Here is a 26,742-nt window from a genome sequence, read left to right as displayed (position 1 = left end):
CAAGCCTCTCTTCCCGTAAGACTTGGGGGCCTCGGAGTTCGAACAGCAACGCAAATCGCTGTTCCAGCCTTCCTGTCCTCCTTATCAGCATCCGACGACCTTGTGAAGGAAATTCTACCTGCCCACTTACATCAGCTGGCAGGTGTACATGATCCCAATTTTACACGCTGTGCCACAGAGTGGGCCTCTCGTGCAGGCCAATCACCTCAACCACCATCCCCAAAAGCCCACAAGCAATCCAGCTGGGATGGCCCCATTGTAGACCAAGTTGCTGCAGAGTGCCTGGGTGCTGCAACAACACAACACGACATTGCTCGCCTCACAGCAGTAGCAGCACCACATGCAGGGGATTTCCTGTTAGCAACCCCAATGTCGGCAACTGGCACGCGTCTCACACCACACGCCCTCCGAATTGCTGTGGCTCTCCGCCTTGCTGCCCCAATCCACATCAGATATAGGTGTATTTGCGGCGAGGTGGTGGCTGACAGGTACGGCCACCATGGCCTACTCTGCCAAAGCACAGGGGGATGGCACTCGAGGCACATTGAAGTTAACGACATCATCAAGAGGAGCCTCACCACAGCTGGATGCCCAGCTGAAAGAGAGCCCCGTTACCTAACGCCCCGTAACTCTGATGCTCTTATTGGTCGCCCGGATGGTATCACAGTGAACCCCTGGAAGAATGGCAAGCAGTTGGTATGGGACTACACGTGCGTATCAACCCTGGCTAACACCTACATTAACCTCAGTGTTGCACAACCAGGTGGCGCTGCCACCCACAGGGAAGCAGCCAAATCCCGTAAGTATAGTGAACTGGATCACCACTACAATTTTGTCCCCATTGCTTCTGAGACACTCGGCGCCTGGGGTAAAAGTGCTACCAGATTTTTGAAGAAACTGGGTTCTAGGCTCATTGAAACAACAAGGGACCCAAGAGCTGCAAGCTTTCTTTTCCAGCGCTTTAGTGTGGCGATACAGAGGGAAATGCGCACTGCATCCAGGGTTCCTGCCCGCCATCTGAGGAGCTGGAGGAACTCGACAACCTATGATAACCATCTTTGTAACCCATATGTAACTCCTTTTTTGTAACAAAGTTCAAATAAAGTAAATATATATATATAACTATATATATATATATATATATATATATATATATATATATATATATATATATATATATATATATATATATATATATGTCGTACCTAGTAGCCAGAACGCACTTCTCAGCCTACAATACATGGCCCGATTAGCCTAATAAGCAAACTTTTACTGAATTAATATATTTTCTCTAATTTTTTTCTTATGTAATGATAAAGCTACCCATTTCATTATGTATGAGGTCAATTTTTTTTTATTGGAGTTAAAATTAACGTAGATATATGACCAAACCTAACCAACACTACCTAACCTAACCTAACCTATCTTTATATGTTAGGTTAGGTTAGGTAGCCGAAAAAGTTAGGTTAGGTTAGGTTTGGTAGGTTAGGTAGTCGAAAAAACCTTAATTCATAAAAACTAGGCTTATTAGGCAAATCGGGCCTTGCATAGTAGGCTGAGAAGTGCGTTCTGGCTACTAGGTACGACATATATATATATATATATATATATATATATATATATATATATATATATATATATATATATATATATATATATATATATATATATGTAATATATTTATATATATACTATATTTATATATATATATAAATATATATATATTGTGACGGTGTTCCCCCCCTTATATTTCTCCCACGCCTGCTGTAAGAGTCATGTCCACTTTACCCAAGCGTTCTCTACGTCGCAGGCATCAGTTTGGTATATGTGGCAGAAAGTAGTGTTCTCGAAGTGCCGAGAAATTTATAAAAGAAGAGTATTTTGGGCTGTGGTTTAGGCCCTTTAGGAAGCCAATATGGCGCTGGCTCTTCTGTTTTGCCGCCAAAACTGTGTGACGTCAGTGACACCAAAATTGGTCACCGACAGCGACGTGGCACAGGGAGCCAATGAAAACCTCCCGTGGCGAATATGACGTCACGAAGGAAGGGGGGTCCGGTCATCGCGCCGCGCTGGCGCCATCAGTCTAAGACAGCACGTCAAGGAGGTCGGACGTGCGCTGGGGGGTCCTGTCAGTTGGACAGTTTACCCCGTCTTAGGAGGATTTACGCATCACCCGTGGTCTGCCATCACCTGTGGGGTCTTCCTTCGTTCATGTGTTGGACCAGAGAAGGAATTGACAGAATATTGAGCAACAAGTGCTCCAGGGACAGGTGTTGTGCAAGAGTGGAGTCTAGGCAGCGACGTATGCGACGGCTGATAGCTTCACAGTGATGACGTAGTTGCTGGGTCAATCCTCCGGAGGGAATCAGTCTGACACGACACGTCAAGGTGGTTGGATGTGTGAAGATTGGTCCTGTCAGTTTGACAGTTGTTTCCCGCTCCCGTGGATTTTACGCGTCACCCGAAGTCTGCAAGTACTCTGTGAGGTCTTCCTTAGTTCATGTGTTGGACCAGAGAGGGAATCAACGGGATATGAGCAACAAGTGTTCCAGGACAGGTACTGTGCAAGAAGAATTGAAGTCTGTGCAGTGACGTATGCGACGTCTGAGGCAGTTCACCCGTTTGTGACGGCGTAGTGGCTGGACCGAGCCACCGGGAAGCAGTGGAAGAAGAAAACTATTCGGGAATCCGAACGACTGCAGCCGAGACGTAGGCAGGCAGCCGTAGTTGAGAGGAGAAGTTGACGGCCGGGAGACCGACTCCAACCCTACGAGAAGTCGAGGAGGAGCACGGACCTGCAGTGAAAAGGCACGGAGACGACGCACTTATGGTGGGACGTTGATTGAGTTCCTGGAGGACATGACAGAGTGTGTGTGGGGGTGTTCCCTACACGAGGCAGGAGCCAGGACCAGGAGCTACAACTCAACTCTCATCAGAGGATAGGTGGAAGTAGGTGATTCTAGTTTCCCTCCCTATTCCCCTTTAGTCAGCTATATTATTTAGCCAGAGTATTTTGTATGTCGTGAGCAAGGCTCACCTATGTCACAGTAAGGCACAAGTGTGCAGTGGGGCTACATAGAGTCCTCACGGTATTTATGATAATTATTGGTGTGTGCAGGCACCCGGAGTAATTGATGAATTTGCTGTGTTGATAATGTCTTTCATGAGACTTTAATATGATCAGTTATTGAGAGAGTATATATATATATAAATATGCCAGTATTTGGAGTTAGGCTATGTGCCCAGTAACTATGTTGTTACCATTATTAATGTCTATGATTCATCCATATATATATATATGTCTATGCGAACAAGCCTGAATGGTCCCCAGGACTATATGCGAATGAAAACTCACACCCCAGAAGTGACTCGAACCCATACTCCCAGAAGCAACGCAACTGGTAACTACAGGGCGCCTTAATCCGCTTGACCATCACGGCCGTCAAAAGGAAGTGATAGCCGAGGCTATTTGAGCCACTTCCCCGACGGCAACTCGGATGGTAATCTTGGGCATAGCATTTCACCAAACCACCTCATTCTTTGGGGCACACGTGAGGAACACAAATGCGAACAAGCCTGAATGGAAGTGGCTCAAATAGCCTCGGCTATCACTTCCTTTTGACGGCCGTGATGGTCAAGCGGATTAAGGCGCCCTGTAGTTACCAGTTGCGTTGCTTCTGGGAGTATGGGTTCGAGTCACTTCTGGGGTGTGAGTTTTCATTCATATATATGTCTATGCTTGTGTATTGAATAATCATTCATGTGTGCAGTGATTAATTGTATTATCGCCCACGGAAGGAATTACTGAGAACTCCAGTGATATATACTTGCATACGTGATCATTAAATGAAGGGCAGTGTGTTATACCATGTTGGTGAATTATTGTGTCCATTATTATAGAAATGTTTGATTGAGCTCAAGATCAGTGCAGCGAAGTATTTACGTGCTATTGTCACAAATATTGTGTGTTCGAACTTCTAGTGATCTTAGAGAACTTAAAGAAACAGGCACGTCACGCCACAAGCAAACAGATAAAGTAACATTCGCGCGGTGGTAGTCGCCCAGCTGATTTTGACATTGACGTGAGGGGGAGCGTTGCTGGCTTGGAGAGTTCATGATTATATGTGGGAACGAGCGACTTCCGCCTGAAACAGCTGTTTGCTTATTGATATAATCTTGTGATGTCTTGGAATGAGTTTTAAGTAAAATACAAAGTACATTGGTGTTTACATAATCCCCTCCATATTTCTTGTGGCTATATAATACCTGAAAGCAAATAGTAATAGAAATAAATACCTGCCTGATATCAGACATATTGAGTGTGCTCTTGCCACTGTTACCACAATTCAACAAAACCACTGACGTGTTACTGGACACCGGAAACACCAGTTGGCGACCTTGTGGTTAGTAGTAGAGCCCTATGCCGGGACGGGCGCAACAATAGTTGAGAGAACAAGTTGTGGTCCCACTCTTTCTCGATCAGAGGCCGGTTGGGATTGACTGGGATACTCTCCTGGCGTACAGTGGCGCCGCGAGGATAGAGTGAAGACCCGCAGGGCTACGGTGAGTGACCTTGAGTATACTGTTACTCGCCCCTCTCTTAATGAGGTGAACCCCCCCCCCCCCGGTTGGCGACCTTGCCAGGATTAAGTACTTATACTGTCGCTCACCGATAAACCCCGACAATATATATATATATATATATATATATATATATATATATATATATATATATATATAATATATAATATATATATATATATATATATATATATATATATATATATATATATATATATATATACATATACCTTTATCCCTCTACCCTTTTGTACATTCATGCTACAGTGTGGATCTTAAGCTACTTTTTGGCGAACATGAAATTGACTCGCGAGAAGGCGTCCAACAGGGTGACCCCCTTGCTCCTCTCCTTTTCTGCTTAGTCATCAAACAAGTCACAGAGGTCCTGTCCAGCGAGCTTAACATCTGGTTCTTGGATGATGGTACTCTAGCTGGTTCCCAAGACTCAATCCTGGAGGACATCAGAAAAATCCAGGAGCAAGGTGCAGTTTTAGGCCTCACCCTGAACCCTTCTAAATGTGAAATAATATGTTCCAACCAGGGCATCGTAGAGAGAATAGAGGGTCTTCTGCCAAATATCCATAAAACTAAACCTGAAGACAGCACACTCCTAGGAGCTCCCCTGGGGTTGAAAGCCATCGATGAGGTCCTTGATAAGAAAATCGCCGACCTTAAGAGGATGGATGGGAGGATTGAGGATACTGATGCTCATGATGCACTCTACCTCATCACCAGATGTCTGTCCCTCCCCAGGTTAACCTACTTTCTGAGGTGTTCACCATCTTACAGTAGCCAAAAACTAAGTGAGTATGACCGGTTACTGAAATCAATGCTATAAAAAGCCTTTAACCTCTCTCTTAATGACTTACAGTGGAAACAAGCCTCTCTTCCCGTAAGACTTGGGGGCCTCGGAGTTCGAACAGCAGCGCAAATCGCTGTTCCAGCCTTCCTGTCCTCCTTATCAGCATCCGACGACCTTGTGAAGGAAATTCTACCTGCCCACCTACATCAGCAGGCAGGTGTACATGATCCCAATTTTACACGCTGTGCCACAGAGTGGGCCTCTCGTGCAGGCCAATCACCTCAACCACCATCCCCAAAAGCCCACAAGCAATCCAGCTGGGATGGCCCCATTGTAGACCAAGTTGCTGCAGAGTGCCTGGGTGCTGCAACAACACAACACATTGCTTGCCTCACAGCAGTAGCAGCACCACATGCAGGGGATTTCCTGTTAGCAACCCCAATGTCGGCATTTGGCACGGGTCTCACACCACACGCCCTCCGAATTGCTGTGGCTCTCCGCCTTGCTGCCCCAATCTACACCAGATATAGGTGTATTTGCGGCGAGGTGGTGGCTGACAGGTACGGCCACCATGGCCAACTCTGCCAAAGCACAGGGGGATGGCACTCGAGGCACAGTGAAGTTAACGACATCATCAAGAGGAGCCTCACCACAGCTGGATGTCCAGCTGAAAGAGAGCCCTGTTACCTAAAGCCCCGTAACTCTGATGCTCTTATTGGTCACCCGGATGGTATCACAGTGAACCCCTGGAAGAATGGCAAGCAGTTGGTATGGGACTACACGTGCGTATCAACCCTGGCTCACACCTACATTAACCACAGTGTTGCACAACCAGGTGGTGCTGCCACCCACAGGGAAGCAGCCAAATCCCGTAAGTATAGAGAACTGGATCACCACTACAATTTTGTCCCCATTGCTTCTGAGACACTCGGCGCCTGGGGTAAAAGTGCTACCAGTTTTTCGAAGGAACTGGGTTCTAGGCTCATTGAAACAACAAGGGACCCAAGAGCTGCAAGCTTTCTTTTCCAGCACCTCAGTGTGGCGATACAGAGGGGAAATGCGCACTGCATCCAGGGTTCCTGCCCGTCATCTGAGGAGCTGGAGGAACTCGACAACCTATGATAACTATCTTTGTAACCCATAAGTAACTCCTTTTTTGTAACAAAGTTCAAACAAAGTAAATATATATGTGTACATACAAAAGAATGGGTGTGGTAGGAGAAGATAATATTAGTGTTCAGTGAGAAACCACAAGATCTCCTCTGAATACTTTTTATTTTCTTCTCCGAGGCTATGGGTTTCCACATTCACACCAGAGGTGGTACCCTCACAAACTTTATATATATATATATATATATATATATATATATATATATATATATATATATATATATATATATATATATATATATATATATAGATATATATATATATATATATATATATGTCGTACCTAGTAGCCAGAACGCACTTCTCTGCCTAATATGTAAGGCCCAATTTGCCTAATAAGCCAAGTTTTCCTGAATTAATATATTTTCTATAATGTTTTTCTTATGAAATGATAAAGCTACCCATTTCATTATGTATGGGGTCATTTTTTTTTATTGGAGTTAAAATTAGCGTAGATATATGACCGAACCTAACCAACCCTACCTAACCTAACGTAACCTATCTTTATAGGTTAGGTTAGGTTAGGTAGCCGAAAAAGTTAGGTTAGGTTAGGTTAGGTTAGGTAGGTTAGGTAGTCGAAAAACAATTAATTCATGAAAACTTGGCTTATTAGGCAAATCGGGCCTTGCATAGTAGGCCGAGAAGTGCGTTCTGGCTACTAGGTACGACATATATATATATATATATATATATATATATATATATATATATATATATATATATATATATATATATATATATATATATATACATATATATATATATATATATATATATATATATATATATATATATATATATATATATATATATATATATGCACAGACTACCCTGTTCCAGTAGCTGAAGTTTATAACTTTTTTAGACACTCAACCCACCAGGGGACTCGAACACTGGCCAACAAGGGGGCACTGACACCTTGTTTTCCAGTGTTTGAGTCCCCTGGTGGGTTGAGTGTCTAAAAAGTTATAAACTTCAGCTACTGGAAAAGGGTAGTCTGTGCATTAAGCATTTGGCCCTGAGTTTTCCCGTATAACAAGGCTCGATGAAAGAGCACCGGGGGTCCCACACTATCTCATTGCCTGGGAGAGGATTGGAGTTCTGGTTGGTTAAATACCCCAGAATGCCTACCTCTCTTATGGGTTTGAAGTATGGTGTAGTGGATACAGCGTGCAACTGCCACCTTCTTGGCCAGTGTTCGAGTCCCCTGGTGGGTTGAGTGTCTAAAAAGTTATATATATATATATATATATATATATATATATATATATATATATATATATATATATATATATATATATATATATATATATATATATGTCGTACCTAGTAGCCAGGATGCACTTCTCAGCCTACTATGCAAGGCCCGTTTTGCCTAATAAGCCAAGCTTTCCTGAATTAATATATTTTCTCTAATTTTTTTCTTATGAAATGATAAAGCTACTCATTTCATTATGTATGAGGTCAATTTTTTTTATTGGAGGTAAAATTAACTTAGATATATGACCGAACCTAACCAACCCTACCAAACCTAACCTAACCTATCTTTATAGGTTAGGTTCGGTTAGGTAGCCGAAAAAGTTAGGTTAGGTTAGGTTAGGTAGGTTAGGTAGTCGAAAAAACATTATTTCATGAAAACTTGGCTTATTAGGCAAATCGGGCCTTGCATAGTAGGCTGAGAAGTGCGTTCTGGCTACTAGGTACGACATATATATATTTATATATATTATATAAATATATATATATATATATATATATATATATATATATATATATATATATATATATAGTTATAGTTATAGTTATATTTATATATATTATATATATATATATATATATATATATATATATATATATATATATATATATATATATATATATGTCGTACCTAATAGCCAGAACTCACTTCTTGGCCTACTATGCAAGGCCCGATTTGCCTAATAAGCCAAGTTTTCATGAATTAATGTTTTTTCGACTACCTAACCTACCTAACCTAACCTAACCTAACTTTTTCCGCTACCTAACCCAACCTAACTTATAAAGATAGGTTAGGTTAGGTTAGGTAGGGTTGGTTAGGTTCGGTCATATATCTATGTTAATTTTAACTCTAATAAAAAAAAATTGACCTCATACATAATGAAATGGGTAGCTTTATCATTTCATAAGAAAAAAATTAGAGAAAATTTATTAATTCATGAAAACTTGGCTTATTAGGCAAATCGGGACTTGCATAGTAGGCTGAGAATTGCGTTCTGGCTACTAGGTACGACATATATATATATATATATGTACGACATATGACATATATATATATATATATGTCGTACCTAGTAGCCAGAACGCACTTCTCAGCCTACTATTCAAGGCCCGAATTGCCTAATAAGCCAAGTTTTCCTGAATTAATATATTTTCTCTAATTTTTTTCTGATGAAATGATAAAGCTACCCATTTCATTATGTATGAGGTCAATTTTTTTTAATTGGAGTTAAAATTAACGTAGATATATGACCGAACCTAACCAACCCTACCTAACCTAACCTAACCTATCTTTATAGGTTAGGTTAGGTTAGGGGGCCGAAAAAGTTAGGTTAGGTTAGGTTAGGTAGGTTAGGTAGTCGAAAACCAATTAATTCATGAAAACTTGGCTTATTAGGCAAATCGGGCCTTGAATAGTAGGCAGAGAAGTGCGTTCTGGCTACTAGGTACGACATATATATATATATATATATATATATATATATATATATAATATATATAAATATAACTATAACTATAACTATATATATATATATATATATATATATATATATATATATATATATATGTCGTACCTAGTAGCCAGAACTCACTTCTCAGCCTACTATGCATGGCCCGATTTGCCTGATAAGCCTAGTTTTCATGAATTAATGTTTTTTCGACAACCTAACCTACCTAACCTAACCTAACCTAACGTTTTCGGCTACCTAACCTAACCTAACCTATAAAGATAGGTTAGGTTAGGTTAGGTAGGGTTGGTTAGCTTCGGTCATATATCTACGTTAATTTTAACTCCAATAAAAAAAAATTGACCTCATACATAATGAAATGGGTAGCTTTATCATTTCATAAGAAAAAAATTAGAGAAAATATGTTAATTCAGTAAAACTTGGCTTATTAGGCAAATCGGGCCTCGCATAGTAGGCTGAGAAGTGAGTTCTGGCTACTAGGTACGACATATATATATATATAAATATATATATATATTTAATATATATAAATATATATATGTCGTACCTAGTAGCCAGAACGCACTTCTCCGCCTACTATGCAAGGCCCGATTTGCCTAATAAGCCAAGTTTTCATGAAATAATGTTTTTTCGACTACCTAACCTACCTAACCTAACCTAACCTAACTTTTTCGGCTACCTAACCGAACCTAACCTATAAAGATAGGTTAGGTTAGGTTTGGTAGGGTTGGTTAGGTTCGGTCATATATCTAAGTTAATTTTACCTCCAATAAAAAAAAATTGACCTCATACATAATGAAATGAGTAGCTTTATCATTTCATAAGAAAAAAATTAGAGAAAATATATTAATTCAGGAAAGCTTGGCTTATTATATATATATATGTATATATATATATATATATATATATATATATATATATATATATATATATATATATATATATATATACATATATATATATATATATATATATATATATATATATATATATATATATATTTATATTTATATTGTCACGTGGGGGTGGGTGGTCCGGGGCTCTGCTAACACTCGGCTGCTAGGGGCTCAAAGGCCCAAATACTTAGCCCCTCCGACTCCCTGGATTCACCGGAGTCTCCTTGGTCACACAAGAGAGGACCAACAATGCCCACCTCCGCAGGTCTTTGCTTCCACCACAAAGGGGTGCCACTGATTCACCCTGGAAGCCCTTCAGTCAAACACGGGGAAACTGCTGTTAACAGTTCCGGCCTAGACCCGTGGGGGAGTGAAGGAAGACTCAGACCATGACCTCCCTGAGTCTTGCCTGCCAGACAAAAAAGGTTGCAGGAACTCCTTTCCCGCCTGTCTTCTCTATCTTCCTCTTAGCAAGGTCGCCAGCTGGGTTATTATATCTGCGCCCCAGCAACGCAGTTCAGTGGGTGTATTATATATTGTTTGTAGCCAGAAATGTATGCTCATAGAGAAGTATCATAAATGGAGGCACACTTAAACACAGTAATAAAATGTGTGGATTTACTGACGCAAATTACATGAACACACACACACAATCACAAGTAATACATGAATATGGAATATGGATAATGAGTCTGGAGATCGTCAGCCTCTTCTTCCACGACCATCCAACACTCCTTCAACTGGGCAGGAAGACAGGAGTCTCACACTCTCACAGGAGGGCCTCTTCACCACGTCGGCACCTCTTCTTCACTGTCCTGCCATCCATACACACTGTCCTCTCTGACAGTCCTGGACTCAAGCTGCCTTGCAGCCTATTCTACTATTAAAGTAATCAAGTCTTGCTGCCACATACACAAGTAAATATTGTGGCCTAACTAGCCTACTCATACAAGGGGTAATGGGAGGGAAAATGATCTACCTTACATTCCTGGCTCACGACGCCTGTCCCTGGATGGTGTGAGGTTCCCACGCTTCCTTGGGTCGATCCTTGACGATCCAGGACGTTCCACAGGTCCTCAGGTGTCGTGGAGCCTTCGCGTCGTCGCCGTTCCAATCCCTGAGATTCAGCTGCCCCAATCCTGGTTCATCGATGGGCGCTGAGCTAATCACTATTTTCCCCACACTCGCCTCTCCCACAAGGCGTTGCTCCTTGTCCTAGGCACGGTGTCGTCCTTCCAAGATTCTCAGTGGATGTGACCCCAGTCACAGCTAGGCCTGCCCGCCCACCTTCCAGACCTCAACGTCCAGCCAGCGGCGCCGCCCAGCGTCGTCGCCGACTATTTTCCAAGTTTGGCACTTCTCTGCTCACTGAACTTGGTTCCTCTTTTGCTTCCCAGAAGCGCAGGGTCTCCAATAACTATGATGGGCTGCGATGGCCAGCTCAATCCACTGAACAAGGCTTGCAGAGCCTCCAATCCTTGAGAGCATACCGAGGCGCGTCCTGTCGCTTCCAAGGTCAGAACAACTATGACGTTGGCGCCGCCCGGGGCACTCGGTGACGTCATGGCGGGCCCTGATTTGTCGCCCGCGACCTACGTCGGCCAATCCGCGATCGACTAATGTCCCTTCCAAAAGGTCATATCTGCCGTAGGGGATACTGTTTTATTTTATAACAGGGCGCCAATTTTCCTTTATTTACAACTTATAATATAACTTCCTTCCCTTAACTGGCAGCCGGTCTGGTCGCCACATATATCATTAGACTCCCTGAACCTCAGAGAATCAGTAGGGAGAGCTGATATGACTCTTTAAGCCGGCAAACGAAAGAAATAGGAGAGGGCACCGTAACATACCCCTCCCCTTAAAATAAGAGTCATATCGGAAGAGCAGCACTCAAGAGGGCAATCTATACTCTTGCTCCCTCCGTTCCTGAAGTGTCACTCCTCCAGTTGGTGACGTGGCTCATACCACCTTGCCAGTCACTTGCCTCATTGTACCTCCACCTCGCATAGAACCGGGTGTGATGGGTGTTCCCTGAACACCTACAAGAAATCCTCTCTCCGTGTCTACGAGTGTACTCCAACGGCTCGTTACCACTGTAAGATTCAGTGCACGCAGCGCGTCCACCGCGTCGTGCACTCCGAGATAGTCTTGCACTTCCACTGCGTCCTACAGGTACTCCATGTTTCCTCTCATGATCTCCTCTTCGCCAATCTTCTCTCTTCTCGGTTCCTCTTCTCCCATAGGTGCATTGTCTCCTCACAGTGGCACTTGTAACCTGTACTCCATCCAGCAGCTTCCTCTCTTCCACACTAGGCTTTTGCGATGGCCCAATGCCCCTCTGGTTAGGCTGGCGCCTACCCTGGGTGTACCTATTCCCTGCTTTCTTCGTATTGCCTTTCCTATAACACTCGCTCCTTCGTTCCCGACGAACATCTTCACTCCTCCATGAGATTCTCTTCCCTGCAGACGTCTTCTTCGGTTCGTGGTTGGGCTCATCCACCTCCCTGTGGCTCACCTCACCACGGTGGTTCATCTTGCACCTACCACTATTCATCTGGCCGGCATAGGGTGCCTTGCGTCGTGGCTCCTCCACTCTGCCCCTCACTGCCGTTCGCTCATCCACTGAGCTTACTTTATTCACGTTTCTGTATGGAGGGAGTGCGGTCTGCAGCCTCTTCACCGCCCCAGGCGTTTGTACAGCTGCTCCTCGCCACTCCTCCACACGCATCATCAGGCTTAGTCGGAGGTCCCCGTCGGGGTTTTCCACAACCTCCGACGACCTCTCTGCACTCTCGCCCTCGTTGTCGTCGTCTCTGGCGACGTTTTCCCTGGCGAAGTCGGCTTCCTCACTACCATCTGGAACGACCGATACCTCACCCGGCAGGGTTGTACCGCTGCTTGCAACATAGGCACTCCTGGCCCAATCGGGTTGTATCCTGCCTCCTCCGAGGTCATTACCCAGCACCATCTGTACATGCTCTAGGGGTAACTTAGGGGCTACAGCTACTATAGCTTTCTCGACTCCGCAGTCGGCAATCAGCTGTACTTCGTGAAGTGGCAACCTGTATTCCTCCCCCACACTGCGTATCCTCACCACTCCCACAGGTGAATCATTAAATTCCTTGGGGAGAATACTCCTGGTCACCATACTTATGTCAGCACCCGTATCTCGAAGCACGGCAACCTCCACTGGGTCTGACTTTCCAAACTTCACGTTGGCCTCGAAAACGAAGGGAAGTTCACCCAACTTCATTTCCCAACCATTCACGTTGGGTCCACTATAATATGGGGTGTGAACAAACACTCTCTCCTCTTCCAACATTAATCCTACATTCCTTTGGTGCTCCTCACACTCGCGGGCATAATGTCCTCTCACACCACAGTTGTAGCATCGGCCACCTCCCCTGGGCGGCCACTCGCTAGTCACTCTGGCGGCACCACTTGCAGACGTCCCCTGGGTCCTCCTTGGACTCCTTGTCGTCGTATCCGGGACTGCAGCACTTGCTCCCGAGTTATGTCCACTGCTCACAGCTTGGGGCTTCCTCCCCGCGTCTCTTGAGCTCTTGAGCCTCGTTACTTCATCGGGCACACTACTCTTGGGAGAGTCCCCACCCGTCCTCGCTCCTCCTGAACTCCTAAAGTTCCCTCCCGACCTGGGGTAAGGCGAGTGTCTGGGCAGCCCCTCCCTCCTGATATGTAGTGCCTCCTCCAGCATGTCGGCTCGGTCCGCTGCAGCCTTCAGGTCCTTAATACCTGCTTCTCTCACCCTTACTCGCAACTCAGGATGGAGCACCGACATGAACTTCTCCATCACTATCAGTCGTTTGATATCATCCACCGACTCCGCTTCCTCCGCCTTCAACCATCGTAGGAATTTCCGTTCCATATCCCTGGCGGTCTCGGCGTAAGTCTTTCCCGACGCTCTTGTACACTCTCTGAACCGCTTCCGGTACATCTCCGGAGTCAGCCGGAATGAGTGGAGAACCGCATTCTTAATCGCGTCATAACTAGTACACTCCTCTAGGTCCAGCATGTTATAGGCTTCCCGGGCCTCACCAGTCAACCTGCCCTGGACCAGAGCAGCCCAATCATCTTCCGGCCACTCCTTCAGAGTTGCTATCTGTTCAAAGTGTTCGAAGAACGCCTCAGCTTCTTGTGGTTCGAACGTAGGTAAGTCACGTTCCCTTACCTTGGGGTCATCTCGCCGTGCAAGTAGTGAGGGCAGACCACGTTCAACGCGACGCAATTCGACTTCATTCTTTGCCTTTATCTCCTCCAGTCGCAGTTGTCTCTCTCCTTCTTCTCGCTGCAGCCGAGCTTCTCGCTCCTCTCGCTGCATTTGCGCTTCTCTCTCCTCTCGTCGCAGCTGGGCTTCCAGTTGCATCTTCATTATTTCCAGTTGCAGGCTCCTCTTACTACAGCTGGACCTTCCACTGCTCCCATGTTCACTGTGAATTCTCTCCACACTGGTAGGCGCTTGGGGAGGCCCTAGTCGGGACGGTTCACCTTGCGACGGCTCTCCTCGGAACGGCTCCTCTTGAGATGGCTCCTCTCCCGTCGCTTCCTCTCGAGCTGTGAGCTGTGCCATGATCTCTATCCTTCGCTCCGCTACCTTAGTCGTCCTCAACCTGATCCCAAAGTGGTTTGCCACTTGTTGGAGCTGGGCCTTGGTACACTCTTCCAAAATTCTCTCGTCCCTTGTGTCAATAAATTTCTTTACTTTGTCTTCCTCCATCTCTATATCATCAAGCACACACGACAGCACGGACAAGTTAGTAGGCACTAATTTCACCGTTTCAGTCCCTTAGCTGGTTGAGTAACAGTACCACCGAATTCACTGGCCACACTGTATTAGTACCCTGGCAACACTTGTCTTGAAATTTGGTCCACACTGTAGCTTGATCCACGCTTCCTGGCGAAGTTCCCAGTTCTTGGCTACTGGGGTTCGAATCCTGGCAAGGTCGCCAGTTCTCTTGTCACGTGGGGGTGGGTGGTCCGGGGCTCTGCTAACACTCGGCTGCTAGGGGCTCAAAGGCCCAAATACTCAGCCCCTCCGACTCCCTGGATTCACCGGAGTCTCCTTGGTCACACAAGAGAGGACCAACAATGCCCACCTCCGCAGGTCTTTGCTTCCACCACAAAGGGGTGCCACTGATTCACCCTGGAAGCCCTTCAAACACGGGGAACTGCTGTTAACAGTTCCGGCCTAGACCCGTGGGGGAGTGAAGGAAGACTCAGGCTTACCTATAACCATGACCTCCCTGAGTCTTGCCTGCCAGACAAAAAAGGTTGCAGGAACTCCTTTCCTGCCTGTCTTCTCTATCTTCCTCTTAGCAAGGTCGCCAGCTGGGTTATTATATCTGCGCCCCAGCAACGCAGTTCAGTGGGTGTATTATATATTGTTTGTAGCCAGAAATGTATGCTCATAGAGAAGTATCATAAATGGAGGCACACTCAAACACAGTAATAAAATGTGTGGATTTACTGACGCAAATTACATGAACACACACACACAATCACAAGTAATACATGAATATGGAATATGGATAATGAGTCTGGAGATCGTCAGCCTCTTCTTCCACGACCATCCAACACTCCTTCAACTGGGCAGGAAGACAGGAGTCTCACACTCTCACAGGAGGGCCTCTTCACCACGTCGGCACCTCTTCTTCACTGTCCTGCCATCCATACACACTGTCCTCTCTGACAGTCCTGGACTCAAGCTGCCTTGCAGCCTATTCTACTATTAAAGTAATCAAGTCTTGCTGCCACATACACAAGTAAATATTGTGGCCTAACTAGCCTACTCATACAAGGGGTAATGGGAGGGAAAATGATCTACCTTACATTCCTGGCTCACGACGCCTGTCCCTCGATGGTGTGAGGTTCCCACGCTTCCTTGGGTCGATCCTTGACGATCCAGGACGTTCCACAGGTCCTCAGGTGTCGTGGAGCCTTCGCGTCGTCGCCGTTCCAATCCCTGAGATTCAGCTGCCCCAATCCTGGTTCATCGATGGGCGCTGAGCTAATCACTATTTTCCCCACACTCGCTTCTCCCACAAGGCGTTGCTCCTTGTCCTAGGCACGGTGTCGTCCTTCCAAGATTCTCAGTGGATGTGACCCCAGTCACAGCTAGGCCTGCCCGCCCACCTTCCAGACCTCAACGTCCAGCCAGCGGCGCCGCCCAGCGTCGTCGCCGACTATTTTCCAAGTTTGGCACTTCTCTGCTCACTGAACTTGGTTCCTCTTTTGCTTCCCAGAAGCGCAGGGTCTCCAATAACTATGATGGGCTGCGATGGCCAGCTCAATCCACTGAACAAGGCTTGCAGAGCCTCCAATCCTTGAGAGCATACCGAGGCGCGTCCTGTCGCTTCCAAGGTCAGAACAACTCTGACGTTGGCGCCGCCCGGGGCACTCGGTGACGTCATGGCGGGCCCTGATTTGTCGCCCGCGACCTACGTCGGCCAATCCGCGATCGACTAATGTCCCTTCCAAAAGGTCATATCTGCCGTAGGGGATACTGTTTTATTTTAAAACAGGGCGCCAATTTTCCTTTATTTACAACTTATAATATAACTTCCTTCCCTTAACTGGCAGCCGGTCTGGTCGCCACATATATCATTAGACTCCCTGAACCTCAGAGAATCAGTAGGGAGAGCTGATATGACTCTTTAAGCCGGCAAACGAAAGAAATAGGAGAGGGCACCGTAACATAATATATATATATATATATATATATATATATATATATATATATATATATATATATATATATATATATAACTTTTTAGACACTCAACCCACCAGCGGACTCAAACACTGGCCAACAAGGTGGCAGTGCCCCCTTGTTGGCCAGTGTTCGAGTCCCCTGGTGGGTTGAGTGTCTAAAAAGTTATAAACTTCAGCTACTGGAACAGGGTAGTCTGTGCATATATATATATATATATATATGTATATATATATATATATATATATATATATATATATATATATATATATATATATATATATATATATATATATATAGTCACCAGAGACCCAAGGGCTTCCAGTTTTTTATTTCAGCGTCTCAGTGTGGCGATCCAGAGGGGAAATGCTTGCTGCGTCCTCGGTTCCTGTCCAGAAGCGGAGGAGCTTCAAGAGATCCATAACCTTTAGGCATTTGTCTTGTATGTTTTGTAACCTTTAAATACACAATAAAGGAATAAAAAAAAAAAGGGGGAAGGGGGTGGTAGGAGAAAAGCACACAGAAACTGTATTGGAGGGGACCTACATTCCCTCCAATGCGTTATGTGTGGTTTCCTCCGAGGCTATGGGTCCCCCTTCTTCCAGCCAGAGGTGGTACTCCCTTCCCTATTTTATATATATATATATATATATATATATATATATATATATATATATATATATATATATTAACTGACACTGTAAATCCTGGGTAGTAAATATCATACCTTGGGAGAGAGAGAGGACGCACCTTATGGGGATGAAGAACAAGAAGAAGCAAAAAATGACGAACAAGAAGCGTTTCAGCTTGATGGGGATGTGCTTCCATACCCTGGACTGCCTCAACTGGTCCATGTCAGAGTGTGAGTGTGTTTTCTGCTTCGTACTCTCGCTTCTGCAACAAAATCACAAATTAGCACCCCTCAGTCTGCAATCTCTTTCAACACGACTAGGAATTATCATTCACCATTTACCTGCTATTGAGATGCTTCAATACACTACCACTCCATTTGCCCGTTCCAGCAACCCCACAATCACATTAACATCCTGCGGTAACTTATCCAGCAATACCTTCTCATATTAACTCATCCTGCTGGCTCCTGCAGTAACACCCTACGGTAACACACCGTCTGCAGTACAACCATGCATTAAATCTCCGTCAACCTGTTGGTTGCAACATCACCACACAGTAATACAAATAACCTGTCTGCTCCTTTAACACTTCAAAATGTCTTACTGTTGCACAGCTGCCCACTCTATTATACTGGCAGTATAGAATATAGTTGGTCACATTTTCACTCAATGTGTCCAGTTCCTCTAACATATATAGCATAATCAGACACCGGAGCATTAGAAAAAAGGTGTAAATTAACACGTCGTGAATTATATTTATTATACTGTTGATGTGAATGGGTTTATTTACAGTTTAATTATGGCAGGAAACACACAGTAGCTGCGAGATGGTGAAGAACTCCACACGCCACAACACAGGCACCGGACCACAGCTGTGGAATAGGAATGAATGAAAATTACAAAGGTTATGAGTGTGTTCTTTGATTAGTATGTGAATATAGTGAAAAATAGGTTTAGAGAGATACGTATTCTGCCCCAAACTTCCTAACTGTACGTGCATCAGGTTCTGTCGTCATCCTTTATAATAAGGTTTATGTCGTGCCTAATTTGTACTATATCTTTTTTTCCATTAGCATTTTGAAGTTATTTATAAGTGTCTTCTTTTAGTGAAATTTAAGCGTAACATATTAGTTTCCCTAATTTACTTTGTGATGTGCAGTCTTCAGCAAATTCAAAAACTTTTTTGCATCAGTATTTAATATCTTATTTGCTCAGTTTATTTAGCTAAAATTTAATTCGCTTAAAATGCAGACAATATGACACCTCGATTACCGAGATACTTGAATAAAAACAGTGAACTCTTCCATAGTATTTTGGCTTGATGACTCCTATAATAAACCTATTATTTACTTCATTTATTAAGCTACCGTGTTTATTTATTGTCTCCCTTTTAACATCCTCCTAAATTTTCTGATGATTAAGAACATGATTTCTCAAAAAAATAATACTTTCTATTTCTTTTGAATATAGGGTATATATGTTGTACCTAGTAGCCAAAACGTCGTACTCGGCCTACTATGCAAGGTCTGATTTGCCTAATAAGCCAAGGTTTCATGAATTAAATGTTTTTCGACTACCTAACCTACCTAACCTAACCTAACCTAACTTTTTCTGCCACCTAACCTAACCTAACCTATTAAGATAGGTAAGGTTAGGTTAGGTAGGGTTGGTTAGGTTCGGTCATATATCTACGTTAATTTTAACTCCAATAAAAAAAATGACCTCATACATAATGAAATGGGTAGCTTTATCATTTCATAAGAAAAAAAATTAGAAAAAATATATTAATTCAGGAAAATTTGGCTTATTAGGCAAATCCGGCCTTGCATAGTAGGCCGAGAAGTACATTCTGGCTACTAGGTACGACATATATATATATATATATATATGTCTTGTAGAACATGTCTATGAACATGTCAAGAACATGTCTTGTAGAACATGTCTATGTAGAACAATATATATATATATATATATATATTGTTCGCATTTGTGTTCCTCACGTGTGCCCCAAAGAATGAGGTGGTTTGATACAATGCTATGCCCAAGATTACCATCCGGGTGCCGGCGGGGAGGTGCTTCAAATAGCTTCGGCTATCACCTCCTTATGTCCGGTCGTGATGGTCAAGTGGATTAAGGCGGCTGTACATACCAGTTGCATTGCACCTGGCAGTATGGGTTCGAGTCACTTCTGGGGTGTGAGTTTTCAGTTGCATATAGTCTTGGGGACCATTCAGGCTTGTTCGCATATATATTAGTATATTTTGGTAGCAGTCCCTCTTATGAACATATGTTATTAAATATGACCGAAAAAGTAAGATTAATAATTCTAACACGAATTTTCTCAATATATCTTATGTTTCTTTTCACTGTTGATGGTAATTGAAAAATCCATTCTCCAAAATTCATTTTTCATATCTAGTCTGACGCGACACTTGAACGCATTTCGTAATAACTTATTACATTTTCAAAGACTTTAGTTTACACACACACAACTATAACCTGCAAACACTAAACAGAGTTCTACTATACTATCATTTAAGCAGCTTTCATCTTTTATACCCGCATTTGGATGAGGTGATATGTTACAACAGTTTTGGATGAGGTGAACAAAACTATCAACACAAGATGGAGCAAACTTTCAACACAAGACAGAACACGGTGTAATGGGTATAAATTGGGTAAATTAAAGGGAAGAATGGAAGTAACTGCAAAGGGCCTAATGGCCCATATATCTTGATGCTTCTACATTGGTGCGGAGTCTTGAAGTGGGTAGAATATAGATGTGCATTAATTGGCTGTTGATTGCTGGTGTTGACTTCTTGATGTGTAGTGCCTCGTAGATGTCAAGCCGCCTGCATACGCTGTACCTATCGATGATTTCTGTATTGTTTGTTAAGACTTCCCTGGTGATGGTCTGGTTGTGGGAAGAGATTAAAAGTTCCTTAATGGAGCCCTGTTGCTTATGCATCGTTAATCGCCTGGTAAGAGATGTTGTTGTTGTGCTATATACTGAGTTCTTTGACGCTTACAGTCCCCAAGTGGGCATTTGAAGACATAGACGACGTTGGTCTCTTTTAGAGCGTTCTGCTTTGTGTCTGAAGAGTTTCTCATGAGTAGATTGGCAGTTTTTTTGGTTTTATAGTAAATCGTCAATTGTATCTTCTGATTTTTGTCTCAAGGGATAACGTTCCTATTAACAATATCTTTTAACACAACACCTGTACCCCCTATTAACCTATTTTACAGGAACTTCTTTTCCACAGCTCATAAAACGGAGGAAAGAGTCCTGAAATATATTGTTAAAAGGAACTTCTCGGGTGTTAGTTTTCAGTTGCATATAGTCCTGGGGACCATTCAGGCTTGTTCGCATTTGTGTTCCTCACGTGTGCCCCAAAGAATGAAGTGATTTGATAAAATACTATGCTCAAGATTACCATCCGAGTGCCGGTGGAGGGATGGTTCAAATAGCCTCGGCTATCACCTCTTTTTGTCCGGTCGTGATGGTCGAGTGGATTAAGGTGTCCTGTACATACCAGTTGCATTGCTTCTGGCAGTATGGGTTCGAGTCACTTCTGGGGTGTGAGTTTTCAGTTGCCTTCAGTCCTGGGGACCATTCAGGCTTGTTCGCATTTGTGTTCCTCACGTGTGCCCCAAAGAATGAGGTGATTTGATAAAACTCTATGCCTAAGATTACCATCCGAGTGCCAGTGAAGGGGTGGTTCAAATAGCTTCGGCTATCACCTCTTTTTGTCCGGTCGTGATGGTCGAGTGGATTAAGGTGACCTGTGCATACCAGTTGCGTTGCTCCTGGCAGTATGGGTTCGAGTCACCTCTGGGGTGTGAGTTTTCAGTTGCATATAGTCCTGGGGACCATTCAGGCTTGTTCGCATTTGTGTTCGACACGTGTACCCTAAAGAATGAGGTGATTTGATAAAATTATATGCAAAGATTACCATCCAAGTGCCGGCGAAGGGGTGGTTTAAATAGCTTCGGCTATCACCTTTTTTTGTCCGGTTGTGATGGTCGAGTGGATTAAGGTGTCCTGGACATACCAGTGGCGTTGCTCCTGGCAGTATGGGTTCGAGTCACTTTTGGGGTGTGAGTTTTCAGTTGCATATAGTCCTGGGGACCATTAAGGCTTGTTCGTATTTGTGTTCCTCACGTGTGCCCCAAAGAATAAGGTGATTTGGTAAAATACTATGCCCAAGATTACCATCCGAGTGCCGGCGGAGGGGTGGTTCAAATAGCTTCGGCTATCACCTATTTTTGTCCGGTTGTGATGGTCAAGTGGATTAAGGTGTCCTGTACATACCAGTTGCGTTGCTCCTGTGCTATGATTCCCAGGTAGTGGAAAAAACGAGTCTTCCCTTTGAGAATAATTCTATCAGGCCTGACCTGACTAGGAAATATACAGACATGAAGATTCATACGTAAAATAATTGGTTGGATTTGATAAACAATTTAAGATATGGGCAGTGAATCAGGATATAAGGAAATTGCTGGTTATGAGATGTGGATAATTTGCAGGAGGGGTGTGAGGCTCACTTCTGGAGGGCTCTGACCCCACTTGAGTACCAGACATCTTGAGGAGAAGCTGTGCTCCATTTGTGCTCCCATTGGAGAGGATCCCCTGTTGGATATACCTTCAAGAGAAAGGAAGTGTGCAGACGTTCCAGCTGTGGAATCGAACTTGAAACGTGAGGTCTCAAGTCCTGGACGGCAAGGAGAGTCTGTTAAGCCGCCCAGAGACATTATCGTGGGCCGTGGGAGCGCCCTGATCAGACTCTGTCAGAGGGAGAACGCCCTCGACTAGACAAACTGTGGTAAGCACGATTTTAAGCCAGTTTATAGTGATTACTTGTAGTTGGTCGTGTGCCCAGCGACAGTAGCGAATGTATATTGCTAAGTTAGACATGTTTTGGTATGGCAGGAAGCCTAAATAAGAGGAAGGAGATGAGAGAGACAGCTTGAGGGACGAGCAGCACATCCTCTCCCGTTGACCACCTTAAGCCAACTGACTGGTGGCGGATGGCGGAGGACCCTCCCAGAGTGAGGAGCCGCCTACCTGGCAAGGCGGAGCATGGACCAGCCCAAACGGGGGAGTCCGCTCTCTCAGTTTGTAGAGAGCAGATAAATGTCTGACTCTGGACGTGAAGAGAAGAAGACGAGGAAACGGAGGGTGGAAACAATAAATAGAATGTACTGATGGAGTGAAGGCGTCGAATGAAGAAAGCATGGCCAAGATAGATGAGCGTCTGGGTCATTTGGAGGATGACCAACGCCAGGAACTAATGGAGATCCTATGGAGGAATAAATCGTTATTCACGGACGTGCCCAGAAGACACCGTGGAACAGTGCACGAAGTAAATGTAGGGAGTGCTGACCCAATCAAGCAGCACCCTTACAGAGTTAACCCGGAGAAAGCAGCGGCGATGAGAGCAGAAGTACAGTATCTGCTAGATAACGACTTGGCAGAGGTTAGCGACTGTGACTGGAGTTTGCCGTGCCTCCTCGTGAAGAGGAGTGATGGCACATACCGGTTATGCACCGATTACAGGAAAGTGAATGCAGTCATAGTCGCTGACTCGTTCCCGATACCACGCATAGATGATTGAATAGATCGGATTGGGAGTGCACGGTATGTCTCAAAAATAGACTTGTTGAAGGGATACTACCAGATTCCCCTGTCCGAGGAGGCCAAGAGGTTCTCAGCATTCGTAACACCTGACGGCTTGTACCAATATAAAGTGGTGCCGTTCAGAATGAAGACTAGTGGTAGTTGTTTCCAACGAGTAATGAATCAGGTATTACAAGGCGCGACTGGATGTGCAGTGTACATCGATGATATTGTAGTGTTTGCTGATTCCTGGAAGGATCACGTGGATCAACTTTTAGATTTGTTCGATCGATTGGAGAAGGCCAACATGACGATCAACTTAGCAAAAAGCGAGTTCGGCAGAGCCCGCCTGGAGTACCTTGGATATATAGTAGGGCAAGGCGAGGTTGCTCCGGTAAGAACAAAGGTGGAGGCCATTGACAACTTCCCGGTGCCCAGGAGTAAGAAAGAATTGTTGAGATACCTCGGTATGATTGGACGTTACCGGAAGTTCTGTGGAAATTTCTCCGCCATAGCCGCTCCTATGACGAGTTTGCTATCAAACAGCAAGACGTGGGAGTGGAATGGAACAGCACAAGAAGCGTTTGAAAAGATCAAAAGACTGTTGACCGAGGCGCCTGTACTAGTGTCGCCAGATTTTGGAGCGCCGTTTACGTTATTTGTAGATGCCAGTGATATAGGGGCTGGAGCTGTATTGATGCAGCAGAGTGATGGAATTTATCAACCTGTGTCCTTCTTCTCGAAGAAGTTCGTTAAGCACCAGAGGTCGTACAGTATGGTCGAGAAAGAGACTTTGGCCTTGGTGATGGCATTGTGGGAACCGACCTGTGAGCTTTATATTTATTTAATTTATATGAATTTATATTTACGTTAATTTATATACTTCGATAGCAATTTGTATAATGATAAGTGGACTGTATTTCTGCAATAATCTCATAATCTCACAAATCGATCCTCTACACATTAGGGGGGGTTTATTAGTTTATATATATGCAGCCAATCAAACTACATTATTAACTACATACATTATTAAACATTGAAGAGGTTCCTTATCTTATAGTACAGCAGGTTAGTCCACCAGGTATAACTAGGGTGTAGACACCAAATTATCCTCTTTGAGGTAGCTTCCATATCACCCAGTAACTGGTGCACAAAATCTTCCTTCCTCGTCTTGACCTGTCAAAAGTGCGCTAGCTCTGAAGCCAGAATCCTATATATGACAAGTATTTCAGAGAAAACTGTACATGGAACATGAAGACCTGGCTTAATTACCTTTAGTTTGAGGCTTCCACGTGCTCTAACCGGGTCACCCTATATAATGACATTAATGGCCATAAATGAAAGATACATGGGTTTCGGAAAGAACACTTAACTTGAATTGTAGACATCGTGTTGGAGATGGTACCTTTGGTTTCCATAACACTACGTCCAAGTAAAATTAACAGGAGCCGAATTTGCTCCCGTGTGAGCCTCTGGTCTCAATATAAACAATGGCTGTTTAACACTCCATACTATTGACGTTACTGGCCGACATTGTCCAGATATGATAGGAGCTAAATTTGCTCCACACGTCTCGGAGGTGACACAACAATGGCTCCCTCCTTCCTCCCTGACGCCTGGCATACTTTGTCCACATTTCAGAAAGTGATAGAAGGGTCACATTTACTCTACTTTAATATTGATAATTAAGTTAATTTATATAAGATGTTTTATGATGGTAAAGTCCAAAGACTAATGTATTTAAGAATAATTCCCAGCAGAATAGCTGGTGAATTATAATAGTATGTGGTGATGATATCCCGTTTTCTTTAGACGGTAATTCCACTACAAGTTACGTTTTCTATGGGTAACTTGTTTATACAATACAGCTATTATCTGTATGATTATTAAATGGTGTCGGATTTTCCGACATAATTCCCCAGGGGGCTGCTCACGGGTCGAAGTCCTAATTAGAACAGACGAACACCGATACTCCTCCTTCGAATTATTAGATTAATTTGATGTTAGTAGTTAGTAATCACACATTTGTGTGTCTGTTCGTACAGGACGGATGTCCCGTACTAGAGTTGTAGGGGTTAGAAGTCTAATGCGATTTCATTTCCCTGTCAACTCTTGAAAGGCTAATATTCAAGCCTTATTACATATTATTTAACCCAGAAGACTGGATGTGATCAAGTACTACAGTCAAGTATGATTCAGGGACTGCAGTGAGATCAGTGACATTAGATATAACTTGAAGTTTCTTCAGGTAACTGGTCACTGATATATAAACACTGAGGCCCATGGAATACATCTTGATTAAATAATAAATGTATCAAATCAGTCATCAGATTTATTAGGGTTTAATTTAGTTAATTGATTCAGAAGATTGAATAGCTCATCATTAAAGTAAAGTATGGTTCTGAGACTGCAGTGGGTTCAGTGACATTGGTCGCAGTGACTTGTAGCTGTTTTAGGCTACTGTTTACTGATTTGCCACTGAGGCCTCATGAACTCATCTTCAGCTTTAAATGATGATACTAACATCAACCTCTGTTGGTATAGTCAGCTGTAATCTCCTTAGTATAATGCTACTGGAGAAATATAATCAGCTGACAAATTTAGATTTCTACTGGTATTGTTTATCTGCAGGCATAGGTCTCCTCAGGCTTGATACTGGGCCTGAGAGTAATTTACCTCCTGCAGAGTTTAACATGGTTATACCCTGATATTTAGTAGGGCTACCGATGAATCGATGACAATAGTCTGTCCCTACAAGGAGACCGAAGTCGGTGAGGTGATCAGACTTAATATTATCTGCCAATTTTATTCCTCTATTTCTCAGGAATTTGGCTGTTGCTCTCAGACCTTGAACTTGTAGGTCTACTGGTATTTTGTCCACCACAATGGCTTGTAATCGACAGACGTACCTGCCTAAACGTACTGATGGTTGTACCACCTGGTAGACTTGAGGTCCTGCATCTGTTACAAACCCTGAGATGTTGAATGACATCTGGGCTACAGGCCTTAATTGTAATTCATCTGCCAGCTTTTTAGTGATATATGTTCTCTGGGATCCTTGGTCAAACAACCCACGGGTATGGACCTTGGCCCTCTTATTCAGGATGGTAATTTGGGCAGTAGGCAAAGTCGTATTACCTTTAGACTTTGCCGATTGGACACTGTTTGTTTGTTGCACCTTGCAGTACTGTACTGTGGTGGGAATGCTATCTTCCACCTTGGGGTTTGGAGACGTTGTTTTGGTGTCTCTGCACAATGCTGCATGGTGCTGACCTTTGTTACACCTATTACAGGTGTGTAATTGGGTATCACAATCCTTGATGTTATGTTTCCTGAGGCACCTCGTGCAATGTTGCAAATCTTTGAGTCGCTCAACACGGGCGTCACTATCAGGAAAATTAGAGCAGTGGTACATTGAATGTTTCTCATTGCAGAACAAACATGTTCCATAGCTTCCTGTACCCTTTGGTGTCATGTTCTTGGGTGACACAGTAACTATAGGCTTGGAGGGTCCCACTGCATATACGCCCACACTGCCACTGTTCCACTTTGGTGTTGAATTATATTGTCTAGATTGATTTGGAGTAC

The 26,742-nt window shown here is 43.8% G+C and overlaps 1 protein-coding gene across 1 annotated transcript in view; it reads right to left on the bottom strand.

The window, feature by feature from the left end:
- The window catches only part of LOC138368648 (uncharacterized), an 85,028-nt gene that overhangs the window by 22,154 nt on the left and 36,132 nt on the right, over positions 1–26,742 (bottom strand). The window contains exons 2-3 of the mRNA XM_069331351.1: positions 18,328–18,409; positions 17,656–17,799 (exon numbers count right to left, since the gene is read on the bottom strand). Coding sequence (XP_069187452.1) covers positions 17,656–17,759 — 104 coding nt within the window. The 5' untranslated portion in view covers positions 17,760–17,799; positions 18,328–18,409. The remainder of the gene's footprint in view (positions 1–17,655; positions 17,800–18,327; positions 18,410–26,742) is intronic.

The sequence above is a fragment of the Procambarus clarkii genome, chromosome 25 (genome assembly GCF_040958095.1).
Source record: "Procambarus clarkii isolate CNS0578487 chromosome 25, FALCON_Pclarkii_2.0, whole genome shotgun sequence".
In the NCBI taxonomy this organism is placed as follows: domain Eukaryota; kingdom Metazoa; phylum Arthropoda; class Malacostraca; order Decapoda; family Cambaridae; genus Procambarus; species Procambarus clarkii.
The sequence above is the reverse complement of the archived record's forward strand: the minus strand, read 5'-3'. Positions and strand labels throughout refer to the sequence as shown.